Genomic DNA, 16,621 nt, shown 5'->3' on the forward strand with positions numbered 1-16,621 from the left:
GATCACAGTGTCTGATGTCAACTGGAGTATCAGGCTGAATGTGTCACTCTGATGTTAAAGTAGCAGGTTTTCTGCCTGTCACTTTCTCACACTTTCTTCTTGGTTGGGAGTTATGTGGCAGCACAAGTTTCCTGAGACTGGACCCAGCCCCATGGTTACAAGTATATAAGTTACTAAGCAACAGCCTAATGAGGGAGAGATGGGGCTGGGGCCTGAAGAGGGTGTCAAATGGTACTCTGGAGGAGGTTCTCTTATGTGACCAGAGGGAAGGAGGGCCCTTTTCCTCCATGGCGTGCTACGCTGTGGTATTAGAGATGGCCAGAGCTTCTCTACTTGGCTCTGAGGCCAGGGAATTGGTCCTGCTGGCTGCGGTGGGTCCCCGCCCTGTGAAGGATCAGGCCGCCCTCAGGCACCATGACCCCCTGGGCCCCTGTGAACGCTGGGCAGATGAAGAGGGGGCTGTCATCAGACCCCAGCCTGAAGAAGGGTCTCAGGGGCCCAGAGAAGGTTGAACGGGGACATGTGTAGATGTGTGATCTGTCCCTCATGTTATAGAAGGAGACATCTCCAGCTTCATAGTCCAGGAAGATGCCCACCTGGCGAAGGCGCTCTTTCACGGGGAGAATCTTCTCGGGAGAGGACAGGGCCCGGTACTGGTTTCCAAACATCTCAAATGTCCAGAAGCCATTCTGAGGAACCAGGAGGGCCTCCCCTTTCCTCTCAACATTGTCTCTACAAACCCCCACCGCCCACACCATCACGTTTTCAACTTTCACTTCCCAGTAATGTCTCCCTGAGGAGAAGCTCTCCAGGCCCAGGACACAAGGCCGACAGTCAAATCTCTCTGGGTTGTCAGGCACGCTCTGCCTGAAGGGGCCCCGTCTCACGCTTCTCCGGTCTTCTGACAGGAAGAGCTCAGGATGAGCGGTGTCTGGGTCCAGGACCACATCAGCTGCAGAGGAAGACTCAGGTTTAGGCCTGGGGTCTCAGGAGATTGTGTGATTCCTAGTCCCCATAGAGGTCCCAGAAAGCTGGTGGGAGATCCCCCATGTGGCAGCCTTTTCCCTGAAGGCCCCTTGATCCCAGGTGCCAGGCAGTTCACAGCCTGAGAATGACTGAGGCTGCACCTGCATCTCTTGAGTGACAGGAGCATTGCCTCAGGTAGAGGATAATTGGGGCTCTAAGAAATGCAGAAAATTTAGCAAATGAGGCGGAATTAATGACTCCTATATTCTCGCAACATTCTCAGATCTGCCTCCTTTTCTATTCAAGACCTATGATCCCAGGGAATCTCTTTAGCTAGAGACTTTCCCACTTGTTTTAAACCAGGAAAGAGGCCCTATCCCTCTCCCAATGAAGCACTTAAGGCCTATTTCTCCCTACACAGGTTCCTGGGCAGTAAAGGGTCTCTTCACTGATCTTCTGTGTTCCACCAGTTTAGCCAGATGACAACTGATTTAAATGACTAACAAGGACACCCTTCAATGAGTAAAAAATGAGGATGATGGCCCCAAAAGCCAACCTGCTGCCTGAGAGGTGTGAATGTCAAAAGGTAGGGGGAACTATTTCCATCCAGCTTTGCTTTAACAACATGGGTCTGAGTCTGCAGCTGTGACCTCTCTGGATATAGCAAGTACTTGAGACCCTGAGATTTCTGTAGACTAATTACTTAGTCAATTTACATCTCCATTGTGTTAAAATGAATTTCTCCTTTCCGCAAGTTGATATGTCTGACTGTGACAATTTTGAAATTGAAAAGAGGAAGGAAGAAAGGTCCCAGTGCCATGGTATCTGGTGAAGCCTGGCTTCTTTGGTGCTTTTGAGCAGAAAGTGATAAATCACAAAATGCAAAGTGCTCATTAGCACCAGGCAAGTGGATCCCCTGCTCTCCCACTTGCCCACCTCCCCTCCCCTCACAGGCTACACACAGAGCACCAGTGTCTCTTGGAGCAGGAGGCATTTCTGGCACCTGTCTGTGCACCCCTGAGACAGGCTGGGGAAGCTTATCGCCTTTCCCACACGTGGCACTTCAACTGTGCAGTCCATACCATCTCCCAGGTTATAAATGGCTAAGTCTGTATTGTCTTCTTTCAAATTAATCCAGGATCCACAGAGCAACAACTACTACACTGTAACCTTTGTGGAGGTCAACTATGCATGGTAGACCTCTGTCAACATGGATTAAATTATTCTAAAAAGCAAAGGTTGGTGGGAACTAAGCCACAGAATTGATTAAGACCTGTGGGAATTCCCTCACAGAACATCTGGGCTTCAGCTTTGGGTGGGACACTGCCAGTGAACTGACCCCAGTGCCCTGCTGCTCCCCAGCCAGCCTTGGGGTCCCTTGTTCATCCCCTCTAATGCATCTTGTAGGCTAGCTAGTGGAGTTTCTCAGGAACTGAGGGAACATCAGGGGGGCTCACCAGCATGTAAAAGGGTTCTTCTCCATCCTGCAGGGGGAGACAGAGAGGTGAGCTTCATGAGTTAATGGCTAACCAAGGAGAAAACAAATTGTGCCCGGAGTAGTTCAGGAAATGCTAAACTTACGCAATTCCTCTTGAAGTTGCTCTGAAAAAATAAACAGAAACAAACGAATACCCTCAATCGAGGAACTAAAAGAATCTAAGGTTGTAGTCAGCAATGAGGGATGGACTTTTCTATGAACACCACCAACCCCCCTTGCCTAGGGAATTGACAACATACGAGAAATAATATATGATGAGGTGGCTAGAGATCATCAGTGCTGATTTAGGTCTGCTTTATTCAACAGTATAGTGCTACTTGTAGCCGGGTGAATGGATGCAACAGTGGCAGGATGGAAGCAAGCTCTGAGGATTCATTCCTGAGACAGGAGAGTCCCAAGCCCTTCCTCTGCCTCTATGCATTTCCTCTCTCTGTTTCCCAGGCTGTCAGCTGTCAGAGCTGTGTCCTTTGTGTGACAGTGAACTGTCCATGTACGCTTTTAACTTTTATGTAATGTTCTTTCTCTTTTTCAAACATTCTTTTCCCATTCCTTACGTGCAATTTCTTTCTCTTCATTTTCAACCTCCTTTTCCCCTGAGAGAATCTTTTTCCTGTGGAATTTGTTGATAAGACAGATGCTCCCGGAGATGAGGAGGAGCAAAGTAGGCAGGATGACAACCAGGACCACCATCCAGGGAGATGTGGTGGGAATAAATGATTCTGAAAAGAGAACCAGAAAAGTCCCATTTAGTGAGAAAAAGAGACCTGGGATGAAAGCTGCCCTCAGGACTCATATCTAAAGAGCTCCCCCAGGTCCCTGCTCTACTGGCTTCTCTCTCACAAACCCCAGATAGAGAAAGTGTCACTTCACACTGATTCCCAGGGCTGGGGACCCAGGAGACAAAAAGCAGAAACACCTGGAGTCACCAAGAGAAGGACCAGGGTGAATAAAAGCTAACCAGCCATCCTGCATCACCACGGCCACCACCCTGGGACTAGCCACCATCCCTTCTTGCCTAGAATATTGCAATGCCCTCCTCCTGCTTCTGCCCACACCCTCTGCAGTCTGTCCTCACCACAGCAGCCTAAGTGAGATCATGTTATTTCCTTGTTCAGAACACTGCAATGCTTCCTATCTCACTCAGACTAAACGCCAAAGTCTTTTTGTGGCCTACATTGCCGTGTATATTCTGGACCTAAGGCCTCTCTGAATTCATCTCCTCCAACTCTCTGTGCACTCAATCCATTCCAGCTGCCCCTGCCTCTTGGAGTTCCTCGAAACTGTCACACATACTCTGACTTCAGGTCCTTTGTCTATGCTATTCCTATTATCCAGCTTGTTCACTCCTCAAATATCTGCATTTCCCATGGCTCACTTGCCCAATTGCCGTCTTTTCCACGAAGCCTTACCTGATCATCCTATTTATAGTTACAACTCCCTCATAGCACTCCCTAACCTCTTTTTGATTAACTTTTTCTATAGTATTTATCACCATCCAATATAATCCACAGTTTAATTAATGATTTCACTCCTGGTTTTAATTACTTCATTTATTGTTCTCTGCTCCTCTAGAATGTGAGCTCCATGAGGGCAAGGATCTTCATGTATTTTGTTCCGTTATTTACCTTTGGTTTCTAGAACAGTGCCTTGAACATATGTGATGCTTGTTAAGTGTTTGTTGAATGAATTTATGCATGTCTGTAGATAGAGAATTTCCCTGCTCTGTCCCTTGGGAAACCCCATGGGCAGGAAGGGAGGGCTTCAGCAGGCAGCACCTCTGGGTGTAGATAGACACACGCCCAGACCACTCTCCTTTCTTTCTGATTGTTCTAAATGTTAAAAATTACTGCAGGATAAGGACCATAATAGGGAAAAAGCAATCAGATTTACCCTCAGAGAAGAGGCTCATACTCCTGTGTTTTGAGACTATTTGATTTTCCCCTTGTGACAAAGGAAGAGGCCGCAACTCAGCTGCAGCTCCAGGCCTTCAGGGTCCAGGATCCTTCCACTCTACGCTCCTACCTCACCATCCCCACTCCAGCCTGCAATCTGTCTGCTGAGGATCCAGCCTCCAAACAATGAGTCTCCAGAGGGCAGGGAGCTAACCTGGAATGAAAATCACAGTTTCCTTCTCCTGGCCAAGCAGGGTGTTGTTGATGGAGCAGGACACATTCCTCACAGAGCGGTCCCTGATGCTCACAGCTGTGGTGACCATGAAGAGGCTGTCTGCATCCATAGTGTAAGTCTCCTCCAGGGCAGGCATAATCTTACCATGGGGGTCCCTCCAAACCACCTGGGGCTCTGGGTACCACCCTACAGATGTACACTCCAGCCAGATGCCCCCATCCTCGTGGATCTCCATTTCAATGATGGGTATAGAGCCCAGGCCTGAGGAGAGAGACCAGGGCTCGGATAAAAAGGCACTGGTGTCTTAGCCAGAGTGTCTTAGAAGATCAGCTCTTAATGGCGAGAGCCAAGGGAAGGGGGTAGAGAGCAAGGGTCCACTGCCCAGAGAAACTGATCATGCATATTCCATGCATTCCTGCAGTACCCCTTCTGTGAAGGGAGGAAGGAAATAAAGAAAGAAGGGAGAGACAGAGGAAGAAAAGAAGAAGATAGGAAGGAAGGTAGGAAGGAAGAAAACTGACGTTGGAGAAAACCAAGAGACCAATATGCCAAATAAATGGTGAGATCTCTAAGGAGAGAGGATTACATTGTACTTTTCTTTGTGCTCCCCCTACAGACCCCATCACAGTACCAAGCAACTGCCTCCTAATAAATGTTGGCTGATTGATTCATTCAGCTAGAGATTTTAATGTTCTCACTTCTTTGTGGGTCTGTCCACTCTGACCTAAAGAAGCGGGTTTAGAATTTCACTTTTGGCCCTGGGAGGGCTTCTCAGTAGCCGTGGCTTCCTGAAGCTCTAGGTAATATGATAAGGACAGAAACCTGCCAGGCTGGCGGAATCATAAGAAACATTTTAACCTCAAGCCCATGACCTTAACAAACTAACAAGAGTCAGGAATAGGTAGTGTTCTATTTGTTGATGTGAGTAGTGGTTATATGGATTATAGTTTGTAATAATTTGGTAATCTGTCCATTAATGTTTTATGACTTTTTCTCTATGTGTTGTATTTCACAATAAAAATGTCTAATTCTAAAACATGTTACTGAGGAAGGCCCTGAGGGAGCCTCAAGAAGTAAACATAAGAATGCTCTGTAGAGATTCAACATTCTCCCTGTTCAAGGCTACTGCTGAGTTCCGTGTGCTTCTCAGGAGTTGATGCCCACAGCTTAGCAGGGAAAATCCGCTGATTTGGCCCTTGGGCAGGAGGAAGCCACCCTCCCTGTGTAAAGGGGACTCTAGGCAAATATCTGCTTGTCTGCCAAGGGCCTGTGGTTAGAAGAGAAAGTTTCCCCAAGAGTCACACAGTGAAAAAGCAAGGGAACAAAATGAAATGACACACCTGCCACCATCAGGCGCATGGTGGCCTCATTGTAGGATTTGCCTTCTTGGAAATAACAGTGGTAGATGCCGTTTTCGTGGGCTGTGACGTTGTGGATGATCAGTGCCACGCTCCCCTTGCTGATCTCCTCTTTCACAAAGGTTGTTCTTCCTCGGTACTCCTTCATCTGCTCCTCTGTCCTCTCTCGCCCGCCCTTATACACAAGCACTGCGGGGGAGAACTGAGAGCGGAACCACCGCACCTCCATGTCCTCAGCACTTTTCTCAGGTGACAGGTGACAGTGTAACATGCTGTTTCCTCCAACCATGGCCAGGATTGGATCAGCTGGCCCCACGACTGTAAACTGGTCTGTTCAACAAAAGGGTAGAATAAGACCGGGGCACCAGCCATCACATATCTAAGGCAGGAAAGGAAGGGCATATTCCAGGGCACAGACAGATTCTTTCTCCATTTCTAATATATTCTTTCAGTCATATTCTTTCTAAGGCCATAGGGACTTCCTGGGCTGAGGATTCTGGGGGCCAGTAGCTGTGGCTGGTCAGCAGCAATAGATACCTAGTAGGAATATCTATTGAGGCTACTAATGCTTCCTGAACAAAACACTGAGATGCATACACTGAGCGCCCCCTACTGACCCTGTGCTCACAGAGGTTTCCTTCCATTCCCCAATCTAGCACAGTGCCCGGAGTAGAGTATAAACATGAGCTGTCCAATATGGTAGCCACTAGCTGGTCCCAAGGCAATGTGCTGTAAATGGAAAATAGGCACAATTTTGAAAATTTAAAATAAAAATATTAAATAACTTACTGTTAACATATTACAATAATTAAAATATAAATAATATTTTTGTTTTGGGGGTTAAACAAAATATATTATTAAAATTTGTTTCCTCAGTTTCTTTTTTACCTTTTTTAATATAACTAAAAAATTAAAATTTTGTATGCAGCCGGCCTTTGAGACGCTGATTGTGTTTTGATGGGATCATTCTGGTACAAATTCAATGAGCATGTGCAGAAGGAAAGATGAATGCACACAGCTGCAGCACTTCTTCAGACTGCAGTGTTTTACAGACTGAAGTGCTGATTTTCCTTTCTGAGAAGCTGATAGGAGCTAGTGGCAGGGACCCTACCTGAGACCAGTGCAAACAAGCTGAGAAGGTGGAAGAAGAGAAGGGCATTTGGCAGGGAGAAATGCAGGGCAGCAGCTGGCTCCATAAGCACCAAAGATGAGTCACCCAGGAGGGGCAGGGACCAGAGACCTAGGCGCACAGACAGAGAAATCAGCCAAGGAGACTTGACACTAGTTCTGATCTGGGTCAAACCTTCCTGTAACTCGTGTTGGGATCATCAGCACCCCAACTTCGGTCCTGTGCAGCCCCCTTCCTCTCCGGGTTCAGGTTTCTCCGGATAGATTAATTCATTAAACATTCCGTGGAATAAGCCAACCACACGAGGATGAGGGAGGCAGTTTTCTGCCCTCCTCCACTCACTTCTCTGGCCAGAGTTGAATTTCTTCAGTCGTCACTTAATATTCTTCCATACCCTCCCTCCCCTCCTTTCCCCCTCCCTCAGACTTTGCGGCCTGAGGTAAAGACAGTCGTGGAGAGCCTCTTCTCCAGGAAGCTTCCCTTCTCCAGGGAGCCCCGCCTTTCCCCTCATCAGGTTCTCTTCCTCTGCTTACCGCCCCACCCACACCCTAGAGCTGTAGAGAGAGCTTCCCCTCCCTTTCGTACCTTCTAGATGAACTTCTTGGGTTTCTTTTCTCCTCTGACACTCAAATGATGATTTTCCGCTTCTCCCTCTTCTATTTAACCCGCTCATGGGCACAGTCACAACCAGAGAGCAAGCTGTCCGGAAAGCAGAGAAGACAATTTTCTTAATCTCCCATTAGTCGCAGTGTGCAGAGCTGTGGGACCAGAAACCTGGTCCACTTTCCAACCACAAAGTCCGAGTATTTCCAGAGTGGTTTGGAGGTCAGGATTGGCCGGCTGTGGGTCAGCCAGCCAATGGTATCCCTGAGCCAGCTTTCTCACCAGTTACTAGGTAAAATACACAGAAACAAATTAAAATCCCACAGCTGCGCATAGCCTTTGAGATGATTTAGCCTTTTTCTTTACTTTTTCTGCTTTCAGAAGCGAGATACTTCCCTTTCTTTCTTTTTCTTTTTTTTTTTTTTTTTTTGTGCAAAACCTTGACATTCCTCGCGCATTTTGGCCGTTGCTGCAAACCACAAAGAGGCCTCTGTGTGTAGAAGTGTGTATGTAGTAGTGGATGTGGTTGGGGGTGGGCAGGTGATGAGGTAAACATGAACAACCTGCTTTCCAAAGCCAGAGGAACCTTTTTCAAGTTGTTCTGCTTATTGGGGGCCGTGCAGAGATAAGGGGGAACATAGGGAGTGGCTGGAGGGGTAGAGAATGAAGCAAGACAGCAGCTGCAGTAGTAGACTGTAGACCTTGTCATTCACTCAAAACCCATTGAGGGAGAGATGCTGAGGCTAGTGAGAGGCAATCCCCTTTCTCTCAGGGAGGCGGCGTTCTAGAGGGGCAGGAAGATGGCAGCGAAGACTTTCTAGTTGGGCTTCATCCTCTGCCAGTGGATGGACCTGTTGAGTCCAGCACCCTCCTACACCCACACAGTGCTCTCCTCCCATACCACAGAGACCCCAACCAGGCCACTGTAAAGATTTCTTCTACAATAATCATCCTGAAACACATTTCTTCACATTTCCCTCAAGAACCTAAAGGCTTTCCCTGGAGGCCTACAATTCCTTTTTGTTTGAATTTTTTTTCACATTATCTCATTGAGGTGATATTGGTTTATAACTGTGTAATTTCAGGTGTACATGATTATATATCGGTTTCTCTAGTGACTGCATTGTGCTCACCACTAACAGTCAAGTTTTTATCTGTCCCCGTGCATATGTGCCCCTTTACCACTTCGCTCACCCCCTCCACCCCCTTTCCCTCTGGTAACCACTAATCTGTTCTCTTTGTCCATGTATTTGTTTATCTTCCACATTTGAGTGAAATCATACAGTGTTTGTCTTTGTCTGGCTTATTTCGCTTAACATAATACCCTCAAGGTGCATCCATGTTCCTGCAAATGGGATGATTTTGTTCTTCTTTTTTGAAGAAGAAGATTAGCCCTGAGCTAACATCTGCCGCCAATCCTCCTCTTTTTGCTGAGGAAGATTGGCCCTGAGCTAACATCCGTGCCCATCTTCCTCTACTGTATATGTGGGATGCCTGCCACAGCATGGCTTGCCAAGCGGTGCCATGTCTGTACCCAGGATCCAAACCGGCAAATCCCGGGCTGTGAAGCAGAATGTGTGCACTTAGCCACTACACCACTGAACTGGCCCCAATTTCATCCTTTTTAATGGATGAATAGTATTCCATTCTATGTATGTACCATATATCTTCTTTATCCATTCGTCGGTCAATGCTCACTTGGATTGCTTTCACATCTTTGCTATTGCAAATAATCCTGCCATGAACATAGGGGTACATAAATCTCTTTGGACGGTTGATTCCAAGTTCTTTGGATAAATAGCCAGTAGCTGGATAGCTGGGTTGTATGGTATTACTCTTTTGAATTTTTTGAGAACTGTCCATACTGTTTTCCATGGTGGCTGCACCAGTTTGCATCCCACCAGCAGCGTAAGAAGGTTTCCTTTACTCCACATCCTCTCCAACATTTGTTGTTTTTTTGTCTTGGTGATTATAGCCATTTTGAGAGGTGTAAGGTGATATCTCAGAGGCGTAAATTTTGATTTGCATTTCCCTGATGATTAGTGATGTTGAACATTGTTTCATGTGCCTGCTGGCCATCTGTATATCTTCTTTGGAAAAATGTTCATATCCTCTGCCCATTTTTTGATTGGGTTGTTTGTTTTTTTTGTTGTTGAGTTGTATGAATTATTTATATATTTTGGAGATTAACCCCTTGTCTGATAGATGATTTGCAAATATTTCCCCCAGTTGATGGGTTGTCTTTCCACTTTTTTCCTGGTTTCCTTTGCCTTCCAGAAGCTCTTTAGTTTGATGAAGTCCCATTTATTTGATTTTTTCTTTTGTTTCCCTTGTTCCAGTAGATGTGGCATTTAAAAAGATTCTTCTAAGACCGATGTCAAAGAGTGTACTGCCTATATTTTCTTCTAAGAGTTTTGTGGTTTTGGGTCTTCCATTCAAGTCTTTAATCCATTTTGAGTTAATTATTGTGCATGGCTAAAATAATGGTCTACTTTCATTCTTTTGCATGTGGCTGTCCAGTTTTCCCAACACCATTTATTGAACAGACTTACCTTTCTCCATTGTATGTTCTTGGCTCCCTTGTTGAAAATCAGCTGTCCACAGATGTGTGGGTGTATTTCTGGTTCTTGATTCTCTTTCACTGATCTGTATGTCTGTTTTTGTGCCAGTACCATGCTGTTTGGGTTACTATAGCTTTGTAGTGTAGTCTGAAATCAGAGACTGTGATACCTCCAGCTTTGTTCTTTTTGCTCAGGGTTCTTTTGGCTATTCAGGGTCTTTTGTTTTTCCATATAAATTTTAGGATTTTTTGTTTTATTTCTGAGAAAAATGTTGTTGGAATTTTGATAAAGATTGCATGGAATCTGTATACTGCTTTAGCCAGTATGGACATTTTAACTATGTTATTTCTTTCAATCCAAGAACATAGAGTATCTTCCCATTTCTTTGTGTCTTCTTCAATTTCTTTCAACAATGTTTTACAGTTTTCAGTGTACAGACATTTTACCTCTTTGGTTTATTTCCTTCCTAGGTATTTTATTCTTTTTGTTGTGATTATAAATGGGATTGTATTCTTAATTTCTGTTTCTGCTACTTGGTTGTTAGTGAATAGAAATGCATGTGATTTTTGTATGTTGATTTTGTATCCTACAACTTTACTGTATTCGTTTATTATTTCTAAAGTTTTTTGGTGGATTCTTTAGGATTTTCTAGATATAAAATCATGTTATCTGCAAACAGTGACAGTTTCACTTCTTCCTTTCTAGTTTGGGTCCCTTTTATTTCTTGTTCTTGCCAGATTGTTCTGGCTAGGACTTACAAAAGTGTGTTAAATAAGAGTGGTGAAAGTGGGCATCCTTGTCTGGCTCCTGTTGTTAGAGGGATAGCTTTCAGTTGTTCTCCACTGAGAATATTTTCAGTGGGTGTGTCATATATAGCCTGTATTTTGTTGAGGTATTTTCCTTCTATACCCATTTTATTCAGAGTTTTTATCATAAATGGATGCTCTATCTTGTCAAATGCTTTCTCTGCATTGATTGAGATAATCATGTGATTTTTATTCTTCATTTTGTTAATGTGGTGTATCACATTGATTGATTTGCTGATGTAGAACCATCCCTGATTCTTTGGAAAATTATCCTGGATTATCTGGGTAGACTCAATCTAATCACAAGTTCTTAAAAGTGGAAGAAGGCAGAAGAGCCAAAGAGATTCAAGGGAGGAAGAACCTAGAGAGATTCAAATATCTAAGGGACTCAAGCTGCCATTGCTGCTTTGAAGATGGAGAAAGAGGGACACAAAGAAGGTAGCAACCTGTAGAAACTGGGAATAGCCCTCAGCTGACAGCCAGCAAGGAATGGCAACCTCAGTCCTACAACTGCAAGAAATTGAATTCTGCAAACAATCTGAATGAGCAAGTAAACAGATTCTTCCCTAGGGCTTCCAGAAAGGAACACAGCCTGCAGACACCTTAATTTTAGCCAAGTGAGACCCATGGTTGACTTCTGATCTACAGAAATGTAAGACAATAAATTTATGTTGTTTCATGTCCTGAAATTTGTGATAATTTATTATGGTAGCAATAGAAAACTAATACAATAAGGATTTGTGAAAATGTTGCAATGAAGTAAACTGTGAATCTGTGGGGAATAAAACCATGTGTGCTTAAAATCTAGAACATGCTCAGTTGAAGAGGGAAGATTATTAAGAAATTTTTTTGACAAATGTAACTTGACAACTATCTGCCGTGTAGAGTGGATACAGTAATGAACAATAATAGTGATCATAATGAAAAGTAGCCTTTCCCCAGTATCCATCAGTTGAAAGGAACTTCTGTTAACATAAATGAATGATCATGGGTGGAAATATCCCTTTCCTGTAGATGTATTCTACAGAGTGATAAAAAGACCACAGAAGTTCATCTAGCTTTCTTCTTCCTAAATTCTTACTTCACAGACAATTTTTAGTTATTAAGTTAGGCTTCCTAGAGATCTTCAAAGTTGCAGGATTGATTCTGGTTCCATGATCATGCATTACATTGACAGAGTGGGTACACGTGTGCCCATTATTAGTTAAGACTCTAGTCCCTTCACATCCTGTATGCTGCAGTCCCTGTGAATTCTTTCTCTGGACCACGTCATCCTACAGAGTCAATCCAATGAAGTGCTAGACCTATTTCTCTGACAATCAGTCTTGAAGTTACCAAGTGTGGTGTGGCCTCCATAGTCATCTGTAGTGATCCTCACCCTGGGGTGCCCTGGGAAGGAAGCCTCAGGGCTGCACACAATCCCTTCCCTACAGGGACAATGAGACTGGGAAGGAAAATAGACAAGAGGGTGGGGGTGGTACAGTGGTTGAACCTCTGCCTGAAGCACAGTTTTCTGTAGGAAGTATATAAGTACTTAACTTGGCCTGGCCTCAGTTTCCATATTCTTGAAATGAGATACCTCACAGGGTTGTTGTGAGGACTTTTATGAGTGAAATTCACTTAAAGCATTCAGCATAGCACCCAGTATGTCTTAAGTTATCTATAAACATTAGTTATTATTGTTCAAATTATAGCTGTCATCACTTGCTGAGTCACTAGTGGAAAGTTAATTCACTTTTTTGCACCACAATGTCCTTATCTATACAAGGAGATAATAAAGTGGTACCAAACTCAACTGTCATATTCAATAAGGGAATTAATATTAGTGAAGTGCTTCACACAGTGTGTGAATTTAGTAAATATTTTATTGTTGTGATGTGTTGCTGTTAAGGAGGAGGCCCTCAGCTCCAGGCTGGGCAGGGGGAAGCAAGGATGTTACTTTAGCCTGAGGGTTCTCATTCCCATCAGCAGACCCAGGGCCACTGGGGTCTCCAGGGAAAGGTCAGTAACAAGAGAATTCTGCATTCCTGTCAGTGCTGGACAAATGGTCAAGGCAGGGGCTCCAATGTAAAAATTTGGAAAACAGGCCTCAGAGGCTCAGAGAAGGAGTTGTGTGGGAAGGTGTAGATATGCAATCCATCGGTGGCATTGTAGAATGAGACCTCACAGATGTAATAGTCCAGGAAAATACCCACTCTTTGAGGAAGGTTGGCAATTGTCAGGTTGGTCTGGGGATCAGTGAGAGCCCAACAGTCATTCCCATCAGAGAGAATGGTCCAGAATCCATTCTCAAGTGCCATTTTAACACTACTTTTTCTCTTCACGTTCTCTCTACACACCCCGATATGCCAATCTTTCCTGTCCCTCACCTCCGCCTCCCAGAAATGTCTCCCTGACTTGAAGCTCTGCAGCCAAGTACACAGTAATGCCTATCAAATCTCTCAGGATTGTCCGGCAAGTTCCGTCATGCATCTGCCCGCTGCAGGCTCCTCTGGTCCTCAGAAACAAGGAGGACGGGGTTTGCTATGTCTGGATCCGGAATTGCATCCGCTGCAGAAAGTTTGTGGAGGGGCCGTGGAGTTAGCCATTGTTCTCAGAACTCAGAGCCTCAGCCTTCAAGACCTGAGTCTGGCTGAGGAGGTCCGAGTCCAGAGCCTCTTGTTGCCTGCCTGCTCTGCATGTGACCCTCTCAGTAACATCCAAAGAAAGGCCCTGGAGTCTTATGTTCAGCACAGAAGTGTGCTAGGATCAGGGTTTACCTAACTAGACATCTCAAGCTGGCTCCTTTCTTCCATCTTTTTCCTCCTCAAAATGACTGCTCACTTGTGCTTTATAATCGCATAGATTTATATTTCAATCCTTGCTCTACCACTCATGAACTGAGTGTCTGTTCCTTTTCTACAGTCTCTTTTTCCACAGACCCACACTATATAATAACTTTGAGCTTCAATTTCCGTATTTGAAAAATGAGGGTAAAAATACCAATCTCTAGGGTAGAAAAAGACAACACATGTTTTATATGTAGCCCAGGGCCAGGCGTGGAGGAAGTGCCTGATGTTATAATAGCTCCATGCTTTTCTGTGCTAGAGGCCATGTTGGGGACTTTCTGTGCTCCCAGATGCACTCTCCACCTTTCTCTACCCTCTTCTGGGCCCCAGGATCTGTCCTCTATGGACAGCATCACTGGTCTCCCTTCCCTCTGGTTACCTGTTGAGTTTGGCCAATGGAAGTTACTAGCTGAAGATTGGAAGAAGAAAGAAGAAAGAAGCACAGCATTTATTTCTCCCACTTCCTCCCTGCCCGTGTCAGATGGTGATGCTCTAACAAAGGCATGACTCCTCTCAGGCAGCACTGTCCTTGAGCTATAGCTTCCTCTAGGCTCCAGGAACTGCTCGCTCTCCTTATTCCTTCAAGCCTAGAGATGGTGACACCTCCCCAGTATTCTGAGTCCTGGGGCACTTCACTTTCCCTTATTGGTTTCCCTTAACCGCAGTCCTGCCTGTGTGAAGTATTCCTTTTCTAAACCTTCTTCAACCACCCAATTTGAACACGCCACCTCTATCTTGTTGATCTTTGAACAATAAACATTCATTACTTCGTTAAGTCTTTACCTCAACCCTCACATAATAAGAGTTATGATCATCATTTAAAAATAAAGAAACTAAAGGCCAGTAACATTAAGTAACTTGGGCACACACAGTAGCAGGAGGTGGCATAAGAAGCTTGGGAAAAGTAAAGATTTTTATGCATTGCCTTTTTCCTGGTCATTCCACAACCTCACACTCCCTGCAGGATTAGTTCACTCTGCCTCTCCTTCCCTCAGCCCTACCCTTTATGCCTCTTCCTTCACGTGAAGATCTGTGGAACCCCAGAACAATTCTCCCTGGTTCTCTGGGCTCTCAGTAGGAAATCTCCAGAGATGGGCACACCTTTGAGACAAAGACCTGAAGTCACTCGCTCAAACCTCTCCCAGCTATGGGGTCTTTTTTTCCCAGAATCTCAAGAGTTGGAGAAGAGAAAGGGAATATGATCCCTCAGGTTGTTGTCCTAGGGAGCATACAGTGATTCACTCACCAGCTTGGAAGAGGGCCATCTTCCATTCTGAAAGGCAGGAGACACAGATAAGGAAAGTGCCTTATTTCTGTTCTTCCCCTCATCAGTTCCCCTTACGAAGCCTTTTCGCCCTTATTTTCTTCAGTCTCTTCCAGTGTCCAGCTTCCTTCATCTACAGCTGTGCATGATCAGCCATACAACCTCTCAAAAATGGTGGACTTCCTTCCCTCCATCATGCTGGGACTGCAGGCATCATGGCCAGGCTTTGCTACGGTGTGGGAAAATGTGCCAGCAGGGTGATGGGTGGCTGAAAATTCCCAGATACTGTATCTGGAAGTTTCTCTCTGAGGCTCCAGAAAAGTAGGGTTGGTATCCCCCACAGAAAATGAGTCTCTGTGCTAGATCTAATTATTCCTACTGGGAATGTCAGTTGGTCACACAGCAGAGAAGAGATTTAAATCCTTAGTACACATGTTCCAGGAAACTCAGAGAACATCAGAGTCACTCACCATCGTAGCCCTGAGACTTCTCTCTACCTACAATGGAAGAAAGTTAGAGATGTCACCTGAAATAAGTCATTTCTGAGTCTTGTCCTTTCTCTTCTTTTGAACCCATCTAATCTTTCTTTTTGACCCTCACTCCCGCTCTTCTTACCTTTTCCTCCTGCCTGTTCAACTCTCTCCTCTCCTTTCCTCCTTGATGTCAAGTCTGATAACATCAACTGCATGCTGATGATACCACAGGTATGATGTGAGTGCTTTCCCAGCTGAGACCCGGCAGATCTATTTGTATCTATCTATCCTCCCATACCTGGGCATAGGTGTCACTGTGTGTAGCCTGTCTGTGTATGTGTACTAGAATCCATCTGTCTCATGCTGTGTTATGTTCTGCCCACTTCTGAAAAGAACTGGGCAACTTAATGAGGAAATTTCAATTACTATTTTTTTAAAAGCAAGTCTAATAAATCTATCACAACTGAGCCTTTGCGGCCACTCCTTTTTTTAAGTACACTTTTTTCTCTCCTTCTCAGATTTTTCATTCCCTTAAACCTTATATTATTTGTCTTCTTCTCAGAAGCCTACAGAGTATGTAAAGCAACTAGTAAGTTTCCAAGCATAGAGAAGGCAGTTCATCTAGGGAATTCCATCCTCCTCCTCCTCCTCCTTTCCTTTCAAGTGCATCCTGGATATTCCCTGGTACCTTACTGGGCTGGAAAGTCTGTGGGCCCCTAGTGGAGAGAGATTGAATACCCTTTTCTCCATTGAAAAAACATGACTCCTCATTTTTTCCCCTCAATCAGTCACCCTTCTTTCTTTCCCTTGGTAAAGGGATCCTGGACATTTCTCAGCCCCGGGCAGAGTTAGGGGTGAGGAAAGGGGCTGGGAAATATCCCAGCAGAGAGTCTTAGATGGAAATTTAGAGAAAATTTCAGAGCCACTCAGGCATGAGCCATAAACACATGGTCTATCTCTTAAGTCTGCAACAGAAGTAACGTGAAGAGTCATCAAGAAGCTCAATGC

General features: G+C 44.8%; 1 protein-coding gene and 1 pseudogene across 6 annotated transcripts in view; both read right to left on the reverse strand.

The window, feature by feature from the left end:
• Positions 1-14: 14 nt before the first annotated feature.
• Positions 15-16,621, reverse strand: part of LOC124226743 (butyrophilin subfamily 2 member A2-like) — a 40,219-nt gene continuing 23,612 nt past the window's right edge. Inside the window, exons 1-8 of one of the 6 annotated variants that reach the window (XM_046640413.1) lie at positions 7,664-7,720; positions 6,567-6,678; positions 5,932-6,279; positions 4,571-4,852; positions 3,019-3,183; positions 2,548-2,568; positions 2,424-2,450; positions 15-952 (exon numbers count right to left, since the gene is read on the reverse strand). In XM_046640413.1, coding sequence (XP_046496369.1) covers positions 330-952; positions 2,424-2,450; positions 2,548-2,568; positions 3,019-3,183; positions 4,571-4,852; positions 5,932-6,238 — 1,425 coding nt within the window. In that variant the 5' untranslated portion in view covers positions 6,239-6,279; positions 6,567-6,678; positions 7,664-7,720 and the 3' untranslated portion in view covers positions 15-329. Of the gene's footprint in view, positions 953-2,423; positions 2,451-2,547; positions 2,569-3,018; positions 3,184-4,570; positions 4,853-5,931; positions 6,280-6,566; positions 6,679-7,060; positions 7,149-7,663; positions 7,871-16,621 lie in introns of those variants that run through there. The other 5 variants (XM_046640411.1, XM_046640412.1, XM_046640414.1 and 2 more) reach the window with 5 other exon arrangements.
• On the reverse strand, positions 12,913-15,828 carry LOC124227084 (butyrophilin subfamily 3 member A3-like; annotated as a pseudogene).

Source organism: Equus quagga, chromosome 15 (assembly GCF_021613505.1).
Source record: "Equus quagga isolate Etosha38 chromosome 15, UCLA_HA_Equagga_1.0, whole genome shotgun sequence".
Classification (NCBI taxonomy): domain Eukaryota; kingdom Metazoa; phylum Chordata; class Mammalia; order Perissodactyla; family Equidae; genus Equus; species Equus quagga.